The sequence below is a fragment of the Ambystoma mexicanum genome, chromosome 1q (assembly GCF_040938575.1).
Source record: "Ambystoma mexicanum isolate Mex_15411 chromosome 1q, UKY_AmexF1_1, whole genome shotgun sequence".
In the NCBI taxonomy this organism is placed as follows: domain Eukaryota; kingdom Metazoa; phylum Chordata; class Amphibia; order Caudata; family Ambystomatidae; genus Ambystoma; species Ambystoma mexicanum.
The window spans coordinates 252,567,811-252,586,659 of record NC_090922.1 but is presented as its reverse complement, the minus strand read 5'-3'; the positions used below and the strand labels follow the sequence as shown (position 1 = coordinate 252,586,659).

The window sequence follows — 18,849 nt, the reverse complement described above, 5'->3', positions numbered from 1 at the left end:
GTGATCACCAAGCTCCAGGCTTTTATGGAAGAGAATAACTTGAGGGAAATCTCTTCTAGGGGCGCCTGTCTAAGGAGAGTAACAGAGTCTGCCTTTACTGGATGACTTCAGTTCAATAAAGGATAGTGGTAGCGCACGATTTTGATGCTACTGTATCCCTCCATTGCTTTTGAAACAATGAGCTATTCCACCTTGATCTCTAGACCTAAAGGAGCGGGATCATGCATACTTGTATTTAAAACAGTGAAGTCATCATGGTTGGTACTTAAAGAATACAATTAGACAGCATGTAAAACATGCTAATTGAACCCTCAAATGTACTTTGTGTGGGGAGCAGCAGGGAGATTATTAATAAATCTTTGCAGCCACTTTTACAAAGTAACAAAAACAGCCTGATGAGTGAAAGTCTAGCATTGTACAGCCAAAGCTACTTCTGGTCTGAAAGTAAACCTATAACTTGACAGACAATATAACTGAAAATAAAATGTCTTCCTAGGTTCGGCTCACTCACACACCTCAAGAGAGATGGATGTAGATAGAAATGTTTTTTTCAGTTATTTTGTTCTACTTATCTGTGTGGAGCTCTGTTCCTTAAACTTTGCGCTTGTTAACTGTATTTCACAGCAATACTACCTCCTCCTGAGCCTAAGCCTAACTGCTTAGGGACGCTACCACTGAAGATTTGATCATAGACTTCAGTGTGAAACTGTTTGCACCTTTAGGTTGGCTTCTCAGAACTCTATTCTGTAAAATTATCTTAACAGCTGCTCGCAAGGGAAGCTCCCTGGTGTGAGGGTGAGAAAGGACAGCCAAAATGGTGCTGCACTTCAGTAAAACGCCACCACTCTTATAACCTAATATCTTATACCTACTTGAACTTAGTTTACTTATAAAGATTAGCCTCATCTTGCATGTAGCCTCATTGTGTATGTTAACCACATGTGCGCTTAACCTGTTCACCTAGATTAGTCCTGTTCCTCATCTGGTCTAACTACATGGGCTAGCCTTATGCTCCGGGTGGCGCCATGAGATGCACATGATTTAGTGTCTGTATCGTGCTGGGTCCTGCCCCATTCCTAAAATGGATTGTTGGGGGGGCAGGAAAAGGGGAGATGTACCACACTTACATGGATTGGTGAGGGTAGGAAATGCACCACACCTAGATCGCTTGTTGGGAACATTAATGTGTCACACTTAGATGGATTGTTGGGGGTAGGAAATGCAATCCTACTAACACTAGAAAACTCACCATTCTGCATGCTCATCCTCAAACTCTGAACTAAGCACAACCATACCTCTACCGCATCGCAAACGACGCTTACCTCACAACACCGAACATGAAACCAAACCATACACAATCTCAACTCACCACCACATGACAGCTACCGATCGAAAATGCACTAACACTCAGTGAGCTGCCACATCAAAGCTCTCTTCCCACTCAATCCGACTAACAAACGCTGCTACCCCCCCCCTTGCATTACAGATCCGCCAGAGTGCCAAAAACCTTTAACATAACGGAGCCTCTCAAACCATCTAGCTGAACACTGAGTTTTGTGCAGTATTCCCTCCATTAATAACACTTCAGAATCGGTCTTGTCGTTCTTCCTGCTAACTCCTGCAGGGTGAAATTTACTCTGAAAATTGGTTTCTGGGAAGTCCACTTTTTGGTGTAGCCTGCATTAAGTCTAACAATCTCCAACCTCCACCATCCCCCCAGGGAAGAACACCAGATCATAACCCATTGCGGCTTATGGAGGTCTAAGCCCCTGGGAATATCTTGGCTGAAAGAAGACAGCAATGGGATTCTCTTTCAGAAGTTGCACACAACAGACACCCAAAGGAACTGTGATAGGAGACATAGGCCAGCAAAGAGTCGAGGCTGGAGGGCATAGAGAAAGAGGGGGTAGACCCAACTCCCCACAGTGTCACAGAGACCCTAGGGAAGTGCTAGGTTTTTTTAAAGTCTCATGGCTTGGAAAAGCAGACCTGGGGCAGCAAGGTTGACTCAACCAGAGTTAGACTTATCAACTCCCTTAAGGTAGAAAGGCTGAGCAGTCAGGCCAAACTAAGAAGGAAAAGGGTACTGTTATGTAGTACACTTAAAACATTACAAATGCCAGACAGGTAAGAACAAACAATCTAGGTTCCACTAGATTCTAGTGGAATAAAGAAACTGGATAATTTTACTAGAAGCACAATTTAAGTAATCAAAAAGGTAGGTGAACTATGTGTTTACATGTATAGACACACATACAAACATGCACACAGGAACACAGTTAGGCAGCCCAATATGGTTTTCTCAATACTTTAAATATGAACACAAGTAAAAGACACTAAAACTACTAAAGTAGGGAACAGGTTGTTCGCACATTGACAGTCCGCGCACTTAAAGAATCTAGAGTCTGTAGGAATCTCACAAAGCTCTAATGTGCAACACTAGCAGAGGCAGCTCAATAAAGGAATCCTGGGCAAAGAAGCAGCGCGTTCAGAGCAAAGGTAGTAGGATGAAAGGTGACAAATCAAGTTGTAGAGTTGTAGGAAGCAGTTACCATCCCCTGGGGTCCAGGAGGATGACCTCCAGAAGTACTGACCGGACACCAGCGCCCTAGGCCAGCTGCAGATAGTGTTACGGTAAGCAAGAATTTGACCCAATGCAAACCCAATGGGGGAGGGAACAGTTCAAGAGGTATAAGGGATCACATGGTCCCCGAACCGTTAGAAAGGTAGAAAGAGTCCCAAGTGACAGAAAATGTTTGGAGAAGTTTTGCCTCATCTACCTGGTCATTGTGCAGGATCAAGGGCGATCACCGCCAGTTTCCTTTGGGTTCCTCTGGAAACCTTGCAAGTTCAAAGGCCACCCTGGACCGGTCCCACAATGAAGCAAAGAGTCATGGATGAACTGATTGATGCATGTCGTGTATTGAACCTCTCGCAAGGTCAGAAGGCACTTGGCAGCTCAGAAGAGCCCTGAACATGCCCAGGAAGAGTTCCAGTCACTAGGCCAGGCAGAGGTCCTTGCAGGTAATGCAGTTGAAAGCAAAAGATGTACGCTCATACAAACGTGATAAACCTCAAGCAGGACAGTTTACTGGTTGGTCCCACTAGTTGAAGGGAGGGAAGTGCCTTGCAAACATCTCCTGTGTTGATGGTTGAGGTTCACAACCAGTGGAGGTGACTGGGCCAATGCTGGTTTCTGCAGCAGTCACCCAGTGTCCCCCAGTCGTCTTGTTCGGATCTCTTTGGCTGCAGTGGTCGACCCCATTTCTAGGTCCAGCTCCTCTCCTTATATCCAGAATTTGGGCTGGGTGTTACCAAAGCCCTCCAATAAGAGGACTTGCAATATTCAAACTTGGAGATGACCCTCCCCAAACTGCCAAATTAGAATAACAGCCAATAAAGGCCAGGTCATCTTGAACTGGACAAAAAACGGAAGCAGAGGCCGTCCGAGTAAAAAAAGGGTAAAGGAGCAACAATTCCTCCAGCCTGTTCAAAGGATGCCTAAAAGTAACACAAATGTTATTTAAGACAAAGAAAATGAAACACCAAGTGTCTATTTAAGATGGCTCGTGCTGCTATAGAAACAAGTCATAAAAGGAACCAACATCTCCTGTGCTAGTAGGTGCATGGGCTAGACAGTGCACCCAAAACAACATTGGGAAGGGATCCTTGCAGGCTCCTGGAAGCACTTTGCTTAAGGTGAGGGTTGCTGCCATAAAATCAAACCGTTTCCAGTGTACTGGAGGAGGTCTCGCATTACTGGTAACCCCAATTGAAGGTGACCCAATGCCCCCAAAACAAAAAGGAATGCAGCAAGGGAGTGAAGCAGGGAGACCTCACGTGCCTTCAATGTCCATACAAAATCCTAAAATTGTATTTGAATAGCCCTTTTATCCAAAGTGCTGAACACATTGTTATACAATGGTGGTACAATAATAAATCAAAGATATTTAAAAGTCAAAAACATACAAAAATAGAAATCAAAAGTCAAACCATGATAAGTATAAGTACGTAGGAAGTGCCAAGGACAACAAAATGCTACTTTAGTCATAGTATAAACTGTGCCAATGTAGAGCAAAGACTGTGCCAATGTAGTGGAAAGGCTGACATCAACAGGCAAAGCAGTCCATAAATTAGGAGCCAAGAGTTGGAAAAGCAGGGAACGAAAAGCTACACAAGGAGGATGCTGAAGCTACAGAGGTCACAGAGAAGCAGAGCATAACGAGCAAGAGGGTGGATGCAAGGAGGCCAGATCAGCTAAGTAAGTAGGAGCAAGCCCGTGGATAGAGGTAAACGCAATATAGAGGAAAGGAAACTCAAATCCGAAGCTAGATATATGAGATATGTGAAGTAAATCCTAACCCCAGAATAAGGAATAGAGTGAAAGCGAGAAAGCCTATTTGGGTAAACCAGCATATAAAGAATAAATAAGGCGAGATGGTACCAAGGTCAAAGGCCCGCAACATCTTGAAAGCATTCAAGGTCAGAGATGTGACCGCCTTGCCGAAATCAGCCCCTTGCCCCGGTGTCGTCAGAGGACATGAAACCGCGTCCAAAAGGGTACCAGGATCATTTGAACCTTCCAAAGAACATAGGGGGCCCAAACGGACGCGCACAAGTAAATCATGGCATGGCAGTGAAGCCGTGCTGGAACCTCTCCGTGACGCATTCTCCTCAAGGGCATCAAGCCCTGCCACTGGGTTTAATTTTTTTATTTTGCAGATGATACACGCAAATCCTCTTCATATCATCATCTGACGTCTCTGCGTCAGAGGTTAGGGAATCTTAACACATTCTTACATTGGATAGTTGGATGAGAAGAAACCTCCCCAAGCGAAACGCATCAGAGAATGACATTCTCCTCACAGACCTGGCTAGGGTGGAGATAGTATGCTTCTGGCCCCTAATCTTTAATATTGTACCATCCCCACCGAAAACAGTGACAAATCTGGTAGCGGTGCTACATCATAAACTCCCCCCCCCCCCCCCCCTTGACAGTCTGGTAGATCAAGTGGTAAAAGCCAGGTCCTATCAGCTCTGCACGATTAAGAGGCTTATCTGCAATTTGGATCAGCCATATAGAGCCCAAGCAGCAACTGCAATGTGTTGTCCAGTTTGGATTAATGGAACGGAATGTATTTATGCACACCAAAACAACTGGATCCAAAAACTCCACAACACAGCTGTTGACCTGCTGGCAGCCATTCTGCTGAGCTAAGAGAACATACTATCCTGATATTAAGCCTTAACTGGTTTCTGCCAGAGAGGCATATTCAGTTAAACGTTCTTTATATGGCCCATTGTATGTACTATGGACTGGGCCCCTTTCTTTCTAATAACCCATTGAGGTCCGCCCCGGTTAGACATCCTCTCCCCTCCACAGGCATGAAGTTGGCTGTGCCAAAGTTGCAAGAAAAGCAGGTCTAGATGAGGTTTATTTTCCAATCCTGCCCCCTCCCCCGCAGTCCCCCTCGTCCTGTGCTTGGGCATTTATTTCCCACACCAGATCAAGCCTACTGAGACCACCCAAGTTTTAGGAAGTATTTATAAATATGGCGCACAACAAGCAATTTGTTGTTACTCTTCAGCGCCAAGAAGCCAGTTGTGGTGTATGTGACCTTTGCAAAACGTTTACCCAGCATAAACACAACGGACAAAGCAAGCAGACAGCATTTCCAGAGAGACACTTATACTATTGTATATGATTACAGTGACATAGGGTTTTGCATCAGAGTTGTGAGGATTTTGTTAGCTAAACCAGAAAAGGGAACACTGAAAAATCGTCCTGGATTTCTCAATGAAGAAGAATATACTACACTCACCTGAACGTCCTTAAGTTTCTTCTGCTGGAACTCATCAATGGTTTCTTCGAGTTGCTGAGTGGTACGATTAGCTTCCACCGATGCCTTCTGCACATTAGACTCCGCCTGAAAGTGAAAAAGGCAGTGACTCGAGAGCTCATTCATATTTGACACACGTGTCTGGGTTGCTTGGCATCAGCAGCTAAAAGCCCAGAACACCTACGTCAGAGGGAAAAGGTACATCAGTTGCAAGAATGCTTCTATCCGAAAGACGAATACTATGTACTCATCAGGAAGCCTTCAGTCTGTTTTGAGCCAAACCTCTTCGAAAGATCCTGGGAGCTCGGAGTAGTGGTTATAGCATGCGTCGAAAAAAGGAGAACATTGGTATCCTGATTGTATCTCATTATTGCCACCAGAAGGGAGGCTGAAGTAGTAGTTTTAGCACAGATTGCATGAATTCTACTCCAACCACAAGGCTGTCAGACTATATTGCATTAATCTCCAATAAAGGGGAACCGCAATATTCAATGGCCTGCTACCTTGAGAACCGTCTTTCTTGGGTTAAATAAGCTATATACCCCATCAGGCTATTTCCTGGAGCGAGACGATTTGAGATCAAAAGTATACCAACAATGCTCTGCTCATGTTGCTCGAGACTGGAGGGGAACACTAATGGCTACTGGGTGGCGCCATGGCATGGAGGAGCTGGCTCAAATGGCTTATTCTACTTTCAGACTTGGGAGGAAAGAGGTGTCCTGAAGCTATGCAAAAAGTCCTACAACAGGGAACTGCATGGATTTCTGATGGGATACGTCGCTTCCACAAACCGAAGTGTACATACTCACCGTAGTGCCTAATGTACTCCTAGTCCATAGGCCCCCATTCCTCAATAAGGATGCAACATCCATCTTCTGAGCAACGGGACTCCATCACCATGGGAGGATTGCCCCATCAGTATGATGGAAATGGGATAGGACGTAGACGTATGTACATGCTCGGATAGTATGTAATAATTCCCACAGGAGAAGTGCACTAAATACAGGCTTATAATGCACGAATGCTATATATATATATATATATATATATATATATATATATATATATATATATATATATATATATATATATATATATATATATATAAATAAAAGAGGCCCTCACAGGGATGTCATTTGGGGGTCACAAGGGGTCCTTGCTAATCCTGTGGTCTCCCTTGCTACCTCTAGAATTTTTTCTTTTTTTTTTTAAATGTAAGTTTTTGGGCTGTGGCCGGCGCCATGTGGCTATGTTTCTGGAGTGTTTGGTTTTTTTGTTCAGGCCTCTTAAACAAAACAGGGGGTTCCAGAAGTGTAGCAGTGACCCTAAATAAGAAAGAAAGGGAATAACAAATAATTTGTATTTCTGGAATTATACATATTAATTGCTAGACTCAAAGGTTTATTTCGGGGGCTGAGACACTGATTGTCTGTTCTTAAACATCTCAACTCAGCCTTTCATCCTTCTGAGGTGCATAAACGAGTACCAAGACAGGCTGGGTGTAGATGTGTTCTATATAAAACGCTTAAGCTTTTGTGCTATATAATAACACATCATCATTTGGACGTCTGCTTGCATTGACAGTAACTCGGTAATACGGGCCCATACACACTGATATTAACGATGCATATGCTGATCCATTCTTGTATGAAATGTATATCACCTTATAGTGAAATCTTAACCATATTGTCGTAGTGTACTTAGGAACACTGCTATGTGATGTCATTTCCTGTTTTGTCAAGGAGTGAAAGGCTGTGGGTCAAATGACATCACTTCCTGTGATGTCATCAGAGGTCAAGGATCGTGTGATGTCAGTTCCACTACCCCCGACATTTTGGTGAAATGACGTCTCTGGACCCTCATCGTATGCCATCTCACCTACTGGCTTTAAAGATTCTTTACTGAATTGAGGCGGTTGTGGGGGAGGGGGGTAGGCTTGCATTTAAATCACTGAACGGAAAACACTGCTCACTACACCAGGCTTGAAGAAGCCCGTGCACATGCACACATGAGATATTCACAAACATTCCATCCAGTTTAAAATGGAGTGGAAAAATTGACGCCGGCTGCAAACATAACCTAACTGGAAGTGTACCAAAAATATGGTCACATGTTCCTGTTTAATTAAAGGAAATGTACGTAAAAAATGCTCTGAGCCGATTTTATTGGGATTCGTTTGAATTTCTGTCAAGATCACCAATGCTCTGGGTTTGATGCGTTGGCCGTTTAAAGCTAGCCTTGCATAGAAATGGCCCAGGGAATGGAGCCTAGCAAGGTTGGGCGCAACAGTCGTAATGTGAATGGCGAAAGGGGCAATGCTGGGGTGGGACGTTAGCAAATTAAACCGTTACCGAGAGCGGCGCTGCAGGTCGAGAGCTGTGAGGAAAAAGGTCAGGCTTTAAGAGGGCTGCGACAGGAGTCAGGCAAAGTGAACGGATGTATAGCCGTGTGCAATGTATTGAATAACTGTACACCTATGTACCTTATGCAAGCATCCTTTGGCACTCACCTTCACCTTCTTAAACAGCGCCTCGATGCCTATGGATTTAGTGCGCTCAATACATGCAATACATAAATAGATATACATTGCCTTCTGGGTGGAGAGCTGGAAGCATAGCAGGCAGATTAACTTAAGTGTGGCAATGGGCGGAGCCTACAAGGATTCCTCATGGGAATTCAGGACCGACATACGCGCCCTTAGCAGTTAAGGGGTTAATATTACCCAAGCGTGTGCACGAGAACTGTAACACCTTTCTAAATCGGTATTAGTAGAATTGTTTGGTTTGATCTGACTGAATGTTACATTTGACCGAATTTGGCCAGTAACATTCTATAGAATAAAATTAGGCTAATACATACCGAACATGTGCTCCCCATGTTCGTATGGATTAGCCTGGAAAGGGGGGGGGGGGGTACGGGGGTTTGCAGGGTGTCCCCCGCTTCCTCAATATTGGAGGCGGGGGACGAATAAAAAATATACAAAAAGAAAAGGGGTCCATGCAGCGTCAGATCCTACCTGTGTTAGAGGGACAGATCTGATGTGGCAGGGCTGAAGTGGAACAGGGGGGCCACCTAAAAAGGTACTTGGGGGTGGGGGTGGAAAAACAAATGATACAATATTTGTTATGGGAAGTCGTGCTGAACATCTTGCTATCAGATGTTTAACGCTGTCACTTTTTTTCGGTCGGATTCCCACGATTTTTTTTTTTTTTTTTTTTTGGTCCAACATACCCAAACCTTCTAAATTATTCTACATAAAATGGCGATCCTGCCATTAACACAGACAAAGCCAACACAACGGCAGGGTGACTACTGACAACTAATGCACTAGAGAAATACGAGTCAAGAAGGGGTCCTAAACTATGCCAGTAAAGGGTCACACACTAAGGGAGGGCGCAAACTGGTGCTGGTTACCTGAGAAAGGGGAGCACTGTCCTTGAATGACTGCAAAATAAGATGCATAGTTCATATATTTTTCTGCCTAATGGGGGAAAGGTTTATCAAAGCAATAAACATAACAGCAAAACACAAAGCACGTAATTTATTTGGTGAAAGATTGTAAAAAAATAAAGAAAAACAGCAACTGCAAAGGATTATACGTAATGCCTAAAGGGCCACTGTCTTCTGTGTCTGCTTTGTCTGCGCAATCAGGGACTTTCCTATGGCCCACCAATGAAATGGGCATTTGCCAAAGCAAACGGATAGTTGTGTTATTGCCACCGTCATTTGTGTTAGCACCACTGGGACAGGTGCTGCTGGAAGAAAGGACATTAGAGGCACAGAAGAAAGAATACGTAGAAGGAGCACAGGGGAGGAAGAGAAGAGGTGGAGAAGTATACAAGGGCTGGCATCAGTGGAGGTCTGCTGCCAGCTAGGAAGAGGTCATGTAGCAGGGTAGACAACTCAGCACGTTAAGGGCTCACGTCCAACAAAGGGCCTGGTCGTAGTTTGCAAGTTCGAATCCCAGCAGCGCCGAGTTTGTCCATCATCCTGGCAAGAGTGATAAATTATGTACCTATTTAAAGACATGATTTTCTAAACATCATACAAATAGGAGAGGGCACATGCCCAGCTACGGGCATCGGATGCCCAGGCAGTGCCATCACAGGCAGAGGTACTCCCAAACGTCTCGGGTGTTCGAGATCATATTAATGGACTAAGACCATTATCTTAGACTATATGTAGTGGAAGTACAATGAGTAGTAGAGCGATTGTAGAAAAACCTGTTACACACTGTCCAAGAAAGTTACAAAAATATAAACCTTGTACACTGAATAGTCTATTGACATTGGAACACTCCTATGCCCCAACCCATTTCCTGCATATTTGTCAAAAAATCTTAAACTGATCAGTAATGGGGGGTGTTTAGTCTATATTTACAGTAAGTAAATCGGTCATGGGGATTTAGAAAAAATAACCCATTCCCCAAGGAATCCTTGCAGACAGAATATATATATTTTTTTTAAACGGGTCAAGCTTTCAAGAGTGCATTAGTAGTGAATCTCTACTGGAACCCTGCATGCCATCCTGTAAGTTTTCTTAGAGAGTTTGTCTGCATTAATACAGAATGCCACCTCCCTTAACGGCTCAGTGGGATTCGTGATAGCAGGTGATCTAAACTCTTATTATCTACAGCTCCACCCACCAGGTGGCAAAAATTAGACCGCCCATGTGAAAGGGAAAAAATGGCCGAGTTTCTTCCAACTTGGAATAAAGGATCCTCTCGCTTCATCATCGACTACTTGGTCCCGTCAGGGGACATGTTTGGTCACTGAGATGTTATGGCAATAAAGGAAACTGGGTATAGTGCACATAATATGCTCACTGCTGGACTAGCATTGTCAGAGATAGGAGCAGAGGTGGGGCATCAGGGAGTGCTATTGGTTAATACTGGTGGGAATAGAATGTCAAAATGTACAAGTAGAGGTACGAAGCTTAATGAAAATCTAAGCGAAAGATTGGGTACTCTGTCCGAACCTGAATTGGGCAAAGTATGTCGACTATCAAATTTCATTGAGTTTATATGGGAGAAGGACCCCCCCCCCCCAATATATTTTTTAACAAAAGTTAAAGACAGAAGTATACCTTTGACCAAGAAACTTGGGAGTGTAAAGAAAGTTAAGAAAGATTTGGACCCTAAATCATACATATCATTTAAAGACAGATCTACATAGTGAAAAAAAGAAATTAACCCATGAATATATGAACGGCGACGAGTCCAGTCTGCACCAGTCTCTATTCTCTGTTCTTGCGAGGAGCTGCACTTTGAGTCAGTCCAGTCCTGTTTCTACTCCGCTTACCCTTAAAAAGGTCTTGCCGGCGCGGAGCGGAGTCCGGCGACGAGTCCAGTCTGCACCAGTCCGCTCCCGGGAGCTCCCGAGCCACAGCCGTTTAATCTCAGCCTCTATGACGCCAACACCAGAAGGGCCTCAGACTCGCAAGAAAACGCTCCAACACAGACGAATGCTTAATCCTTGGACCGCGATGAAAGCAGTACCCGGAACAAAGGTAAGCAAAACTGCTAGTCGAGCTCTGCTCGCATCGGTTACCCTACCTACAGCTCTATCAAACGCTCACTTAGAACACTCAGAGCAGCCGCCTGTTTGCCATAAACCTAATTCACGTCCTGAAGTCTTGAGTCATGAACGTCCAAACGAAGCGCAACCACTCATCCGTTTCTGTTCTAATGACTGCATCCCGCTCACAACTTCAGAGACGGCCTCGGCAGTACACCTACTTGTGGATCAAATCCACCATGGAAGATATGGGGGTTCTGTACCATCGTTGAGCCGGGAGTCGCTAGATACCTCCAACGGCGATGCCCTTGAGCCCCCAGTGATTGCAGTCCCCCATCCTATCTATGTCAATCCTCCGCTGATTCTCCAATCGATTAACAACGCTGGAGAAGATCCGGCAGTCCAGACTGTCAGCTCGCTTTCTGCTGTGCCAACGTGCCTTCTGTCGAGTGCTGCTGCGGCCGCTGCTTCTCTGGACACAATACATGATCTCTCGATTCACCCAGTTCCTTCAGTGCCTGATGCTCCGGCAGCCCAACCTATTCAACCAATACAATCTTTGTGCCACATTAATCACGTCGCCTCTTCCTTTCCGGTGAGTGATGACGAACTTCTAAACCTGCCAAACGATGAGGCAATGCAATGTTCCTTAAACTGTGCACAAACAGCACCGTCTATACAGCTGAAATCAACTGCAGTGGCTCTTCCAAAAAACTTGTCACAAAGCCTACATTCTTTAAGACCTACGTCCAGCCACCTAACCTCTCTCCCTCAGTTTTATTTGGCAGCAACGACCACTGAGCGGCCAACAGACCACAATCACGCGTGCCCTCAAAGTGAACAAATCATCGAAAAAATCCACGGTCCATCAACGCTTCTAAGAGGACGACCAGTAAAAGAGTGTGTCAACAATTCCACCCCGAATCACACGCCTGAGCGCTCGGTCCATGGTAACCGTAGCAGCTACGCGTATCAAGCGCCAGAGGAATCAGTCGCTACAAGAGTTTTGAGCAGACATTCCCCAAAATTGCCCCTGACAACAGTACTAAACAAGCCATCTGACCTGGAATCCAGTTCTTTTGCCAGGGCAAGACGTTTACAAAGAATTGCAGAGCTAAAGTTAAATCTTCAAACCCTCCCAAAAGCCCAAGACCACCAATTGGCCCAAGCAAGCTCCCCATTCTCTCTAAACAAGTCCCCTCATGGTGAATTTCCGCCGTCTAAACTACCACAAACTCTTTCGCCCATCAAATCCAAGTTTCATTTGGATTGTTCAATCTCATCTTCAAATAAACAAGATGCAACATCTACAAATATTTTCCAGGCAAGCATCTCAATCGAAGCTTTCACGCAAATTCATAACAATGTTCTCGCGGCATCCGCAGTCGCGTTGGCACCTTTTACTAAACTATATGAAGCCCTACAAACTCAAATATCCGACCAAGGAGCGATGATGCAGATCCTGGCTCAAAAAATAGACAAAATCGATCTTTTCACAGACTTTCTTCAAATACAAATGGAAAAAAATGCTGACCAGTCAACAAGATGGCAAGAACGCTTAGGCGACTTGGCCGCAAGACATCACTGCCAAAACGATACACTTACAGAAGGTCTGCTAGACGCTGTGAAATGGATGAGGAAAAATGCTAATCTTAATACTCAAGTATATGCGGCGCCTTCAAGTACAAAAAGCAATTCATCAGTTCCAAACGGCGACGATCAACTGCCAAACGAGACAAATCTTGCAGCAACCAATGTCTGCTCCTCCTTAAAACCTGATACTAGCGTTTCAGCTCCCATCCAATTGGTCCAATCTGAATCTGAGCTCCCCTGTGACTCACCAAGACATACGGACATCGCTGGCCCTTCAGAAAATGGTGCTCCCCTTCTGACTGAGACTTCCGTGGAAGCACTTGGTCAAGTAAGTTTGCAACCGACCACTTTCAACATATTCAGTGGCCCAGCCAAAACTTTTGCCACAACCAAAACGACCAAGAAGGGTCCTAATCTTGTCAAAAAGAAACATACCGACATTGGCCACAACGAACTGCCACAAAAAAGTACACGTCAGAATGTAAAAAAATTCCTAAGAATCCTGACTACCCCAAAAAAAACGGGTCTGTTTGAGCGAAAAACTGGCCATTCACAAGCAAGCTCATCACAAATTCAACGGTCTCCCCAACCAAAAGGTCAGAACAAAGCTCTGTCTAAACAATCGGCAAAACGCCGACGCAGAGACTCGGACATCCAGAGTCTGTCTAGCTCGGCCGATGTAAGTTCTGCAGACCTATGTAACTTATCTACATATTCAATTGGAAGCGAAACACACAACGCTTCCTCCTATGAAGCCACTCCAACAAATGCTTTCGACAAACTGGCAGAGAAGTCAATCCCTCTGAACGAAAACCTGCGCAAACGACGCTCTTGTGAAGCTTCAATAAAAGAAAACAACTGTCACAAAGGTCTCATTCTCACCCGTCAGCTCAAAACTAAACCCTAAGCTAACATTGAATCAGAGGAAAACTGATGTTCACTTTCGCACTAGAGTACATGGCGATACTACCTCAAAACTTGCAACAACTTCATGGAAACTCCGACTCCAGAACATTCATGCGGATGAACATGAATTAAACTTAAACAGAGCTAATGTTCTAAAATTATTCGCCTGTGTCCCTCAACTCCGGACAATAACGACCAACGACAAAAATCGTTGAGTACGCAACGGAAAAATCTACAGACCAAGTGCTGCTACACATAACTTCACGTGCTGTGAAAAACTTATTACAAGCAGTCGAAGAGCTGCTGGTCTTTGGATTTGACATCACCTTGGAACCTGACTTGATAAATCAAAAAGGAATTTCGACCAGGAAGACAAATACAAATAATTCCGAAAGTACCACCTGCCGGATGTCCCTACGGAAATCTCTAGCATTTCTGCATAGATCGCGAAACGACTTGGACCGCTTAGGCGGAAGAGATGGAGGCAGACCTGTTGCTAATAGAAGAAACGACCAAAATCATTAACAATGAGTGACATCATTAACAATGAGTGACTCGGATGAAGCTTACTCTGATGTCCTGGAACACCCGTGGCTTTATGCATTTGTTCAACAACTTTACAGAACCTCAAGACGATGTCTTCATAATCTGCCTTCAAGAAACATGGCTTCGTGAGGCGCCCACCCGAGATGGATACAGTATCTTTTTAAACCCGGCCAAAAAAAAACCCAAAGGTCGTCCTTACTCAGGCTTATTAACTATGGTGAAAATTTATAACTGGATGACCCCCATTGTTGCAGTCAACCCGAATCCATTTGTGCAGTGCACGATTATTGGCTCTGACATGACGAACTCCAAGACACAGTCACCTACTTGTAATCAATTGTTACTGGAATCCAGCAATGATCTCCACCCCAGATTTCATCGATAAGGTAACAACTTTAATTGACGACGCCTTCCTCAAGTACACCAACTTAGCAGTGATTGTATGTGGCGATTTGAATTGCAGCTGGTTTCGATTCAATCCTCAAGCCATGGAAAACAACCAGATACCCGAGTCTGATGTACCTGAACGAGGTCAATTTTGGTCTCGAGCCCTTGCCTCACGTAACTGTCAGATGGTAAACGGCAATACAAAAGGTGACCAACCCTGCAAGACAACCTGGAAGCGACTCCAATGTAGAAACACCTTAGACTACATTTGGGCCTCTCGAAATCTATTCGAAAGGGTTGTGTCACTCGAGGTCGTCCCGAAGGCCGAAAGCGATCATGACATGTTATGTCTATCACTAGATCACGAAATCTACCCGCATCCTGAGACATACAATCTACCGCTGTCAATAAATGCTGCCGGAAATAGGCTTAAAACCAATGGCCCGCAAATCTTGAAACTAGCTTTAAGTCTTGCTGACTCAAATGATGTTGAATACGCTCCGATGTTCGCCGCATTCTTGCCAAAACATTCTAATTCAAGATTATATGGCCACAGCCCAAAACATCTATTCAGTAATGAAATCGCTGCAGCAAAAAAAGTACTGAAGAAAGATCTACGCCTGATAAGAAAATCCCAATATGATCAAAAAGACATACAAAAGGACTTGAAAGATCGACGTCAGGCATACAGAAATTGGCTTAAATCTCACTCGAAAATTGAACAAGACCGAGCTGAAACTATGTTAAAGTTAATAATCACCAGAAAACACGCGTGAAATATGGGCTCTATTAAATAAAGGAATCACAAAAACAATCTCAAACATATCAAATGAAATTTCGAGCTCGAAATGGGTCGACTATTTTACAAAGACATATGATCAGCCGTTCCAAGACCCACAAGTTCTTTCTTCCATCTCTTCTGAAGCTTGCGATATAACTCCTTCCCATGAAGATTTAGTACTGGCCATTCAAAAACTAAAGAATTCAAGAGCAGCTGGTCCAGACCAAATTTCGAACATCACCCTAAAAAAACATACGCATCATTGGGCCAAATTTATGGAAAGTCTGTTTCGTCAAATCTCAATGTCAAGACAAACGCCTGCTTCATGGTCCAAAGCTATAGTGGTACCAATCTACAAGAAGGGTAGCCGAGACGATCCTTCGAACTATCGGCCCATTGCCTTGCTGGACACGATGGGAAAAATATTCGGATCGTTTCTTCGACTGAAGCTGACGGCATGGGCAGCCAAGGAAAATCAAACAGACTGTCGACAAACAGGCTTTGTCGAACAAGCTGGTGTTGACGCAAACCTCACCCTACTAACCATTCTAAAATTAGAAGCCCTAAAAGCGAAGAAAAAAATCTTTTTCGCATTTGTCGACCTCAGACAAGCGTTTGATGCAATAAATCGAGACAAACTCTGGTCCAAACTACGAGGGTGGAACTGTCCAGCTCAAATTCTTGACCAGCCTCATAGCTCTGCATACTAACACTACAATACAAGTGCAAGTGAATTCACAAGACGTACTGACGGAGCCAATTCCCACGCACAAAGGTGTCAAGCAAGGATGTCCACTTGCCGCCGAATTATTCAAATTATTCATCTCTGATCTACCGAATTGGCTGGAATCTGCGCACAGTTTTTCTCCAAAGATAAATGGAACTTCCATTAAATGCCTTGTATATGCCGATGACATTGTGCTAATTGATCTAACTCAGATCGGCCTGCAATATCTATTGTTCAGTTTAAATGAATATCTAATAGCCAATGACCTACAACTAAACACAGGAAAAACGAAGATCATGGGCATTGGAAAAAGTGTATCAAGGAAAGACCAAAATTTCAAATGGGCTAGTGGAAAAGAAAATCTAAGTATCGTAACCTCGATTCGATACCTGGGCATCATGGTTAACAACTCCCTTTGCAAATCTGCATGGTCAACCGACCTTTTGGAAAGAGCAACTAAATTAGGTCTACAAGTAGCGAAAATGAATAAAGACTTTGGAAAATTTTCAATAGCGCCATTAATTTCATTCTATCTGCAGAAGTTCATCCCCTCCATAACCTTTGGTGGAGCGACAGGGTGGAATCTCGACCATTCCCTGTGGCAGCAGCTTGAAGGGAGGTTCTGGAGACGAGCATTAGGACTTCCCAAATATATCTCAATGGCGGCTCTGAGATATGAACTGACCCAGAACTCAATCTATATGACAATATAATGGCAATCCCTATCGCTTCTGAGGAAAATGTTGCTCGGATCACAAATCCCAGCATATGAAATCTTCGTAAATGATAACGAACATCCACACTCAAGCTTACTTCAAACATGGAAGTCTGAAATAAAAACCATTATGGATGCCGCCAATATATCTACTGACGAGCTGATTGATCGCCCACAGTACGCAAAAGAAAAACATGAATCCTGGGATTGGATATCAATTTACGAGCACCGAGCAACTCTTAAATCCACTTTCCCAGACTCGACGAGTATGCTGAAACTACATTCCTTACCGGAGTATCTCACAACTTGCCCCTCACGTTACCACAGGAACCAATTCCTGAAATTCAGACTGAACGCCCTGAACACCAGAGAATCATTATGGAGACGCCGATCTAAAACCATTTCTTCAAATAAATGCAGATTTTGCAACTCAGGTGAAGTGGAGACACTAAAACACTTTATAACAGCTTGCACTCAGCTTACCATTCCCCGAGAGTTACACCTGCTCTCTTATAAACCCATCCTGTACGATGCAGATGAGTGGTGGGAAACCGTCTCGGCTGGGAGAAATATTAAGCTCACATGCAGCATAATCAACTTCCTAGATGCGATACTGAGCACAGACCAAACCTGAAGAAGTGAACCAAGACTTTATTTATGCGTGAGGAATGGACAAAACTTAAAGAGAAAAAGAAAAAGAAAAAGAGCTCTGTCCTTACTAACTGCGGGGAGCCGAGTAGTCCAATTTAGCTTTGAATGGAGCACTTTAGCTAAATTTTTGAGTTAGTGCTATGTAACAAAAGTTTGATACACGAATTGAACTGCAGTTTTACAATAAAATAAAAAAATAAATAAAAATAAATATATGAACTGGCCAAGGACACATCGATTCTTGCGAGCCAAAAGAGAGGGAGAATTGATGCTGGGAGTTCCAGTACAAAACTCAGAATTTTTGGTTATTGGTAAATCAAGAGCAAGGTAATCAATAACAACTACAAAGTAACACAGTAGAGGAGAACATTTGGAGAAGACTTCTTGGATCTATAAAAGAAGCCTTCGAATGAGGAGAAGGGGTGCTTTGATCTTGGGAACATCCGTCTAAGGAGGTTAATGTCTGGCAGAGGGACTCCCAGGACCCCCCCTTGTTAATTTGCATAAGGAGGTTATAGCCCTGCTGATAACAAAATGCTCATCCTCTAGAGCGGCTGGTTCTAATGGCCTAACCAACACCATTTTAAAATCTGATATTCTTACCTGGTCTCAAATATTATTGGCACTGTTCAACAGTGTGATCAGATATAGTCAGTGCCACAGACTTGGAAGACAGCTATCAGAATTCCGATCTATGAGAAGGGCGATCGGGCTGATCCAGTCAACTACAGCCCTTCTAGGTGCTGGCAGTAAGGTCCTTGTAGGCACTTTGTGAAGAATCCTATGGATCCCCCACTGAAACCGTGACTAAAGTCTTCTCCCAGGTGGCCAGGGAAAGGCAGATGCTGCCTGAAACTGGCCTTGGGGGTGGTCTACTGCAGGAGGATCACCTGGGAGGAAACAGGGTCCAGGTTGGTGTGATCACCACATGGGATGAGATGTAGTATTTGTCCTCTGAAGGGAAGTGTCTTTCTGGGTTGCCAGAAGAAGTAATGGCATATTGTCATTATAATGTCCCACAAGTTCTGTTAAACCTGTGCGAACCTTGTTAACAAAAAAATATTTAAAGCGTTTCAACAGGAGCACCCTCCTTACACCCAAAGGGATAATGGAAAAGGATCAGGCAAAAATGCCTTAAATCAAATGTCTTTCTCTGTAACCACACATTCTAAGTGTCCATGTTTGAA

General features: G+C 44.0%; 1 protein-coding gene across 1 annotated transcript in view; it reads right to left on the bottom strand.

Annotated features, from left to right (window-relative positions):
- CIBAR2 (CBY1 interacting BAR domain containing 2) overlaps nucleotides 1-18,849 on the bottom strand; it is a 274,308-nt gene that overhangs the window by 104,490 nt on the left and 150,969 nt on the right. The window contains exon 6 of the mRNA XM_069638286.1: nucleotides 5,823-5,927. Coding sequence (XP_069494387.1) covers nucleotides 5,823-5,927 — 105 coding nt within the window. The remainder of the gene's footprint in view (nucleotides 1-5,822; nucleotides 5,928-18,849) is intronic.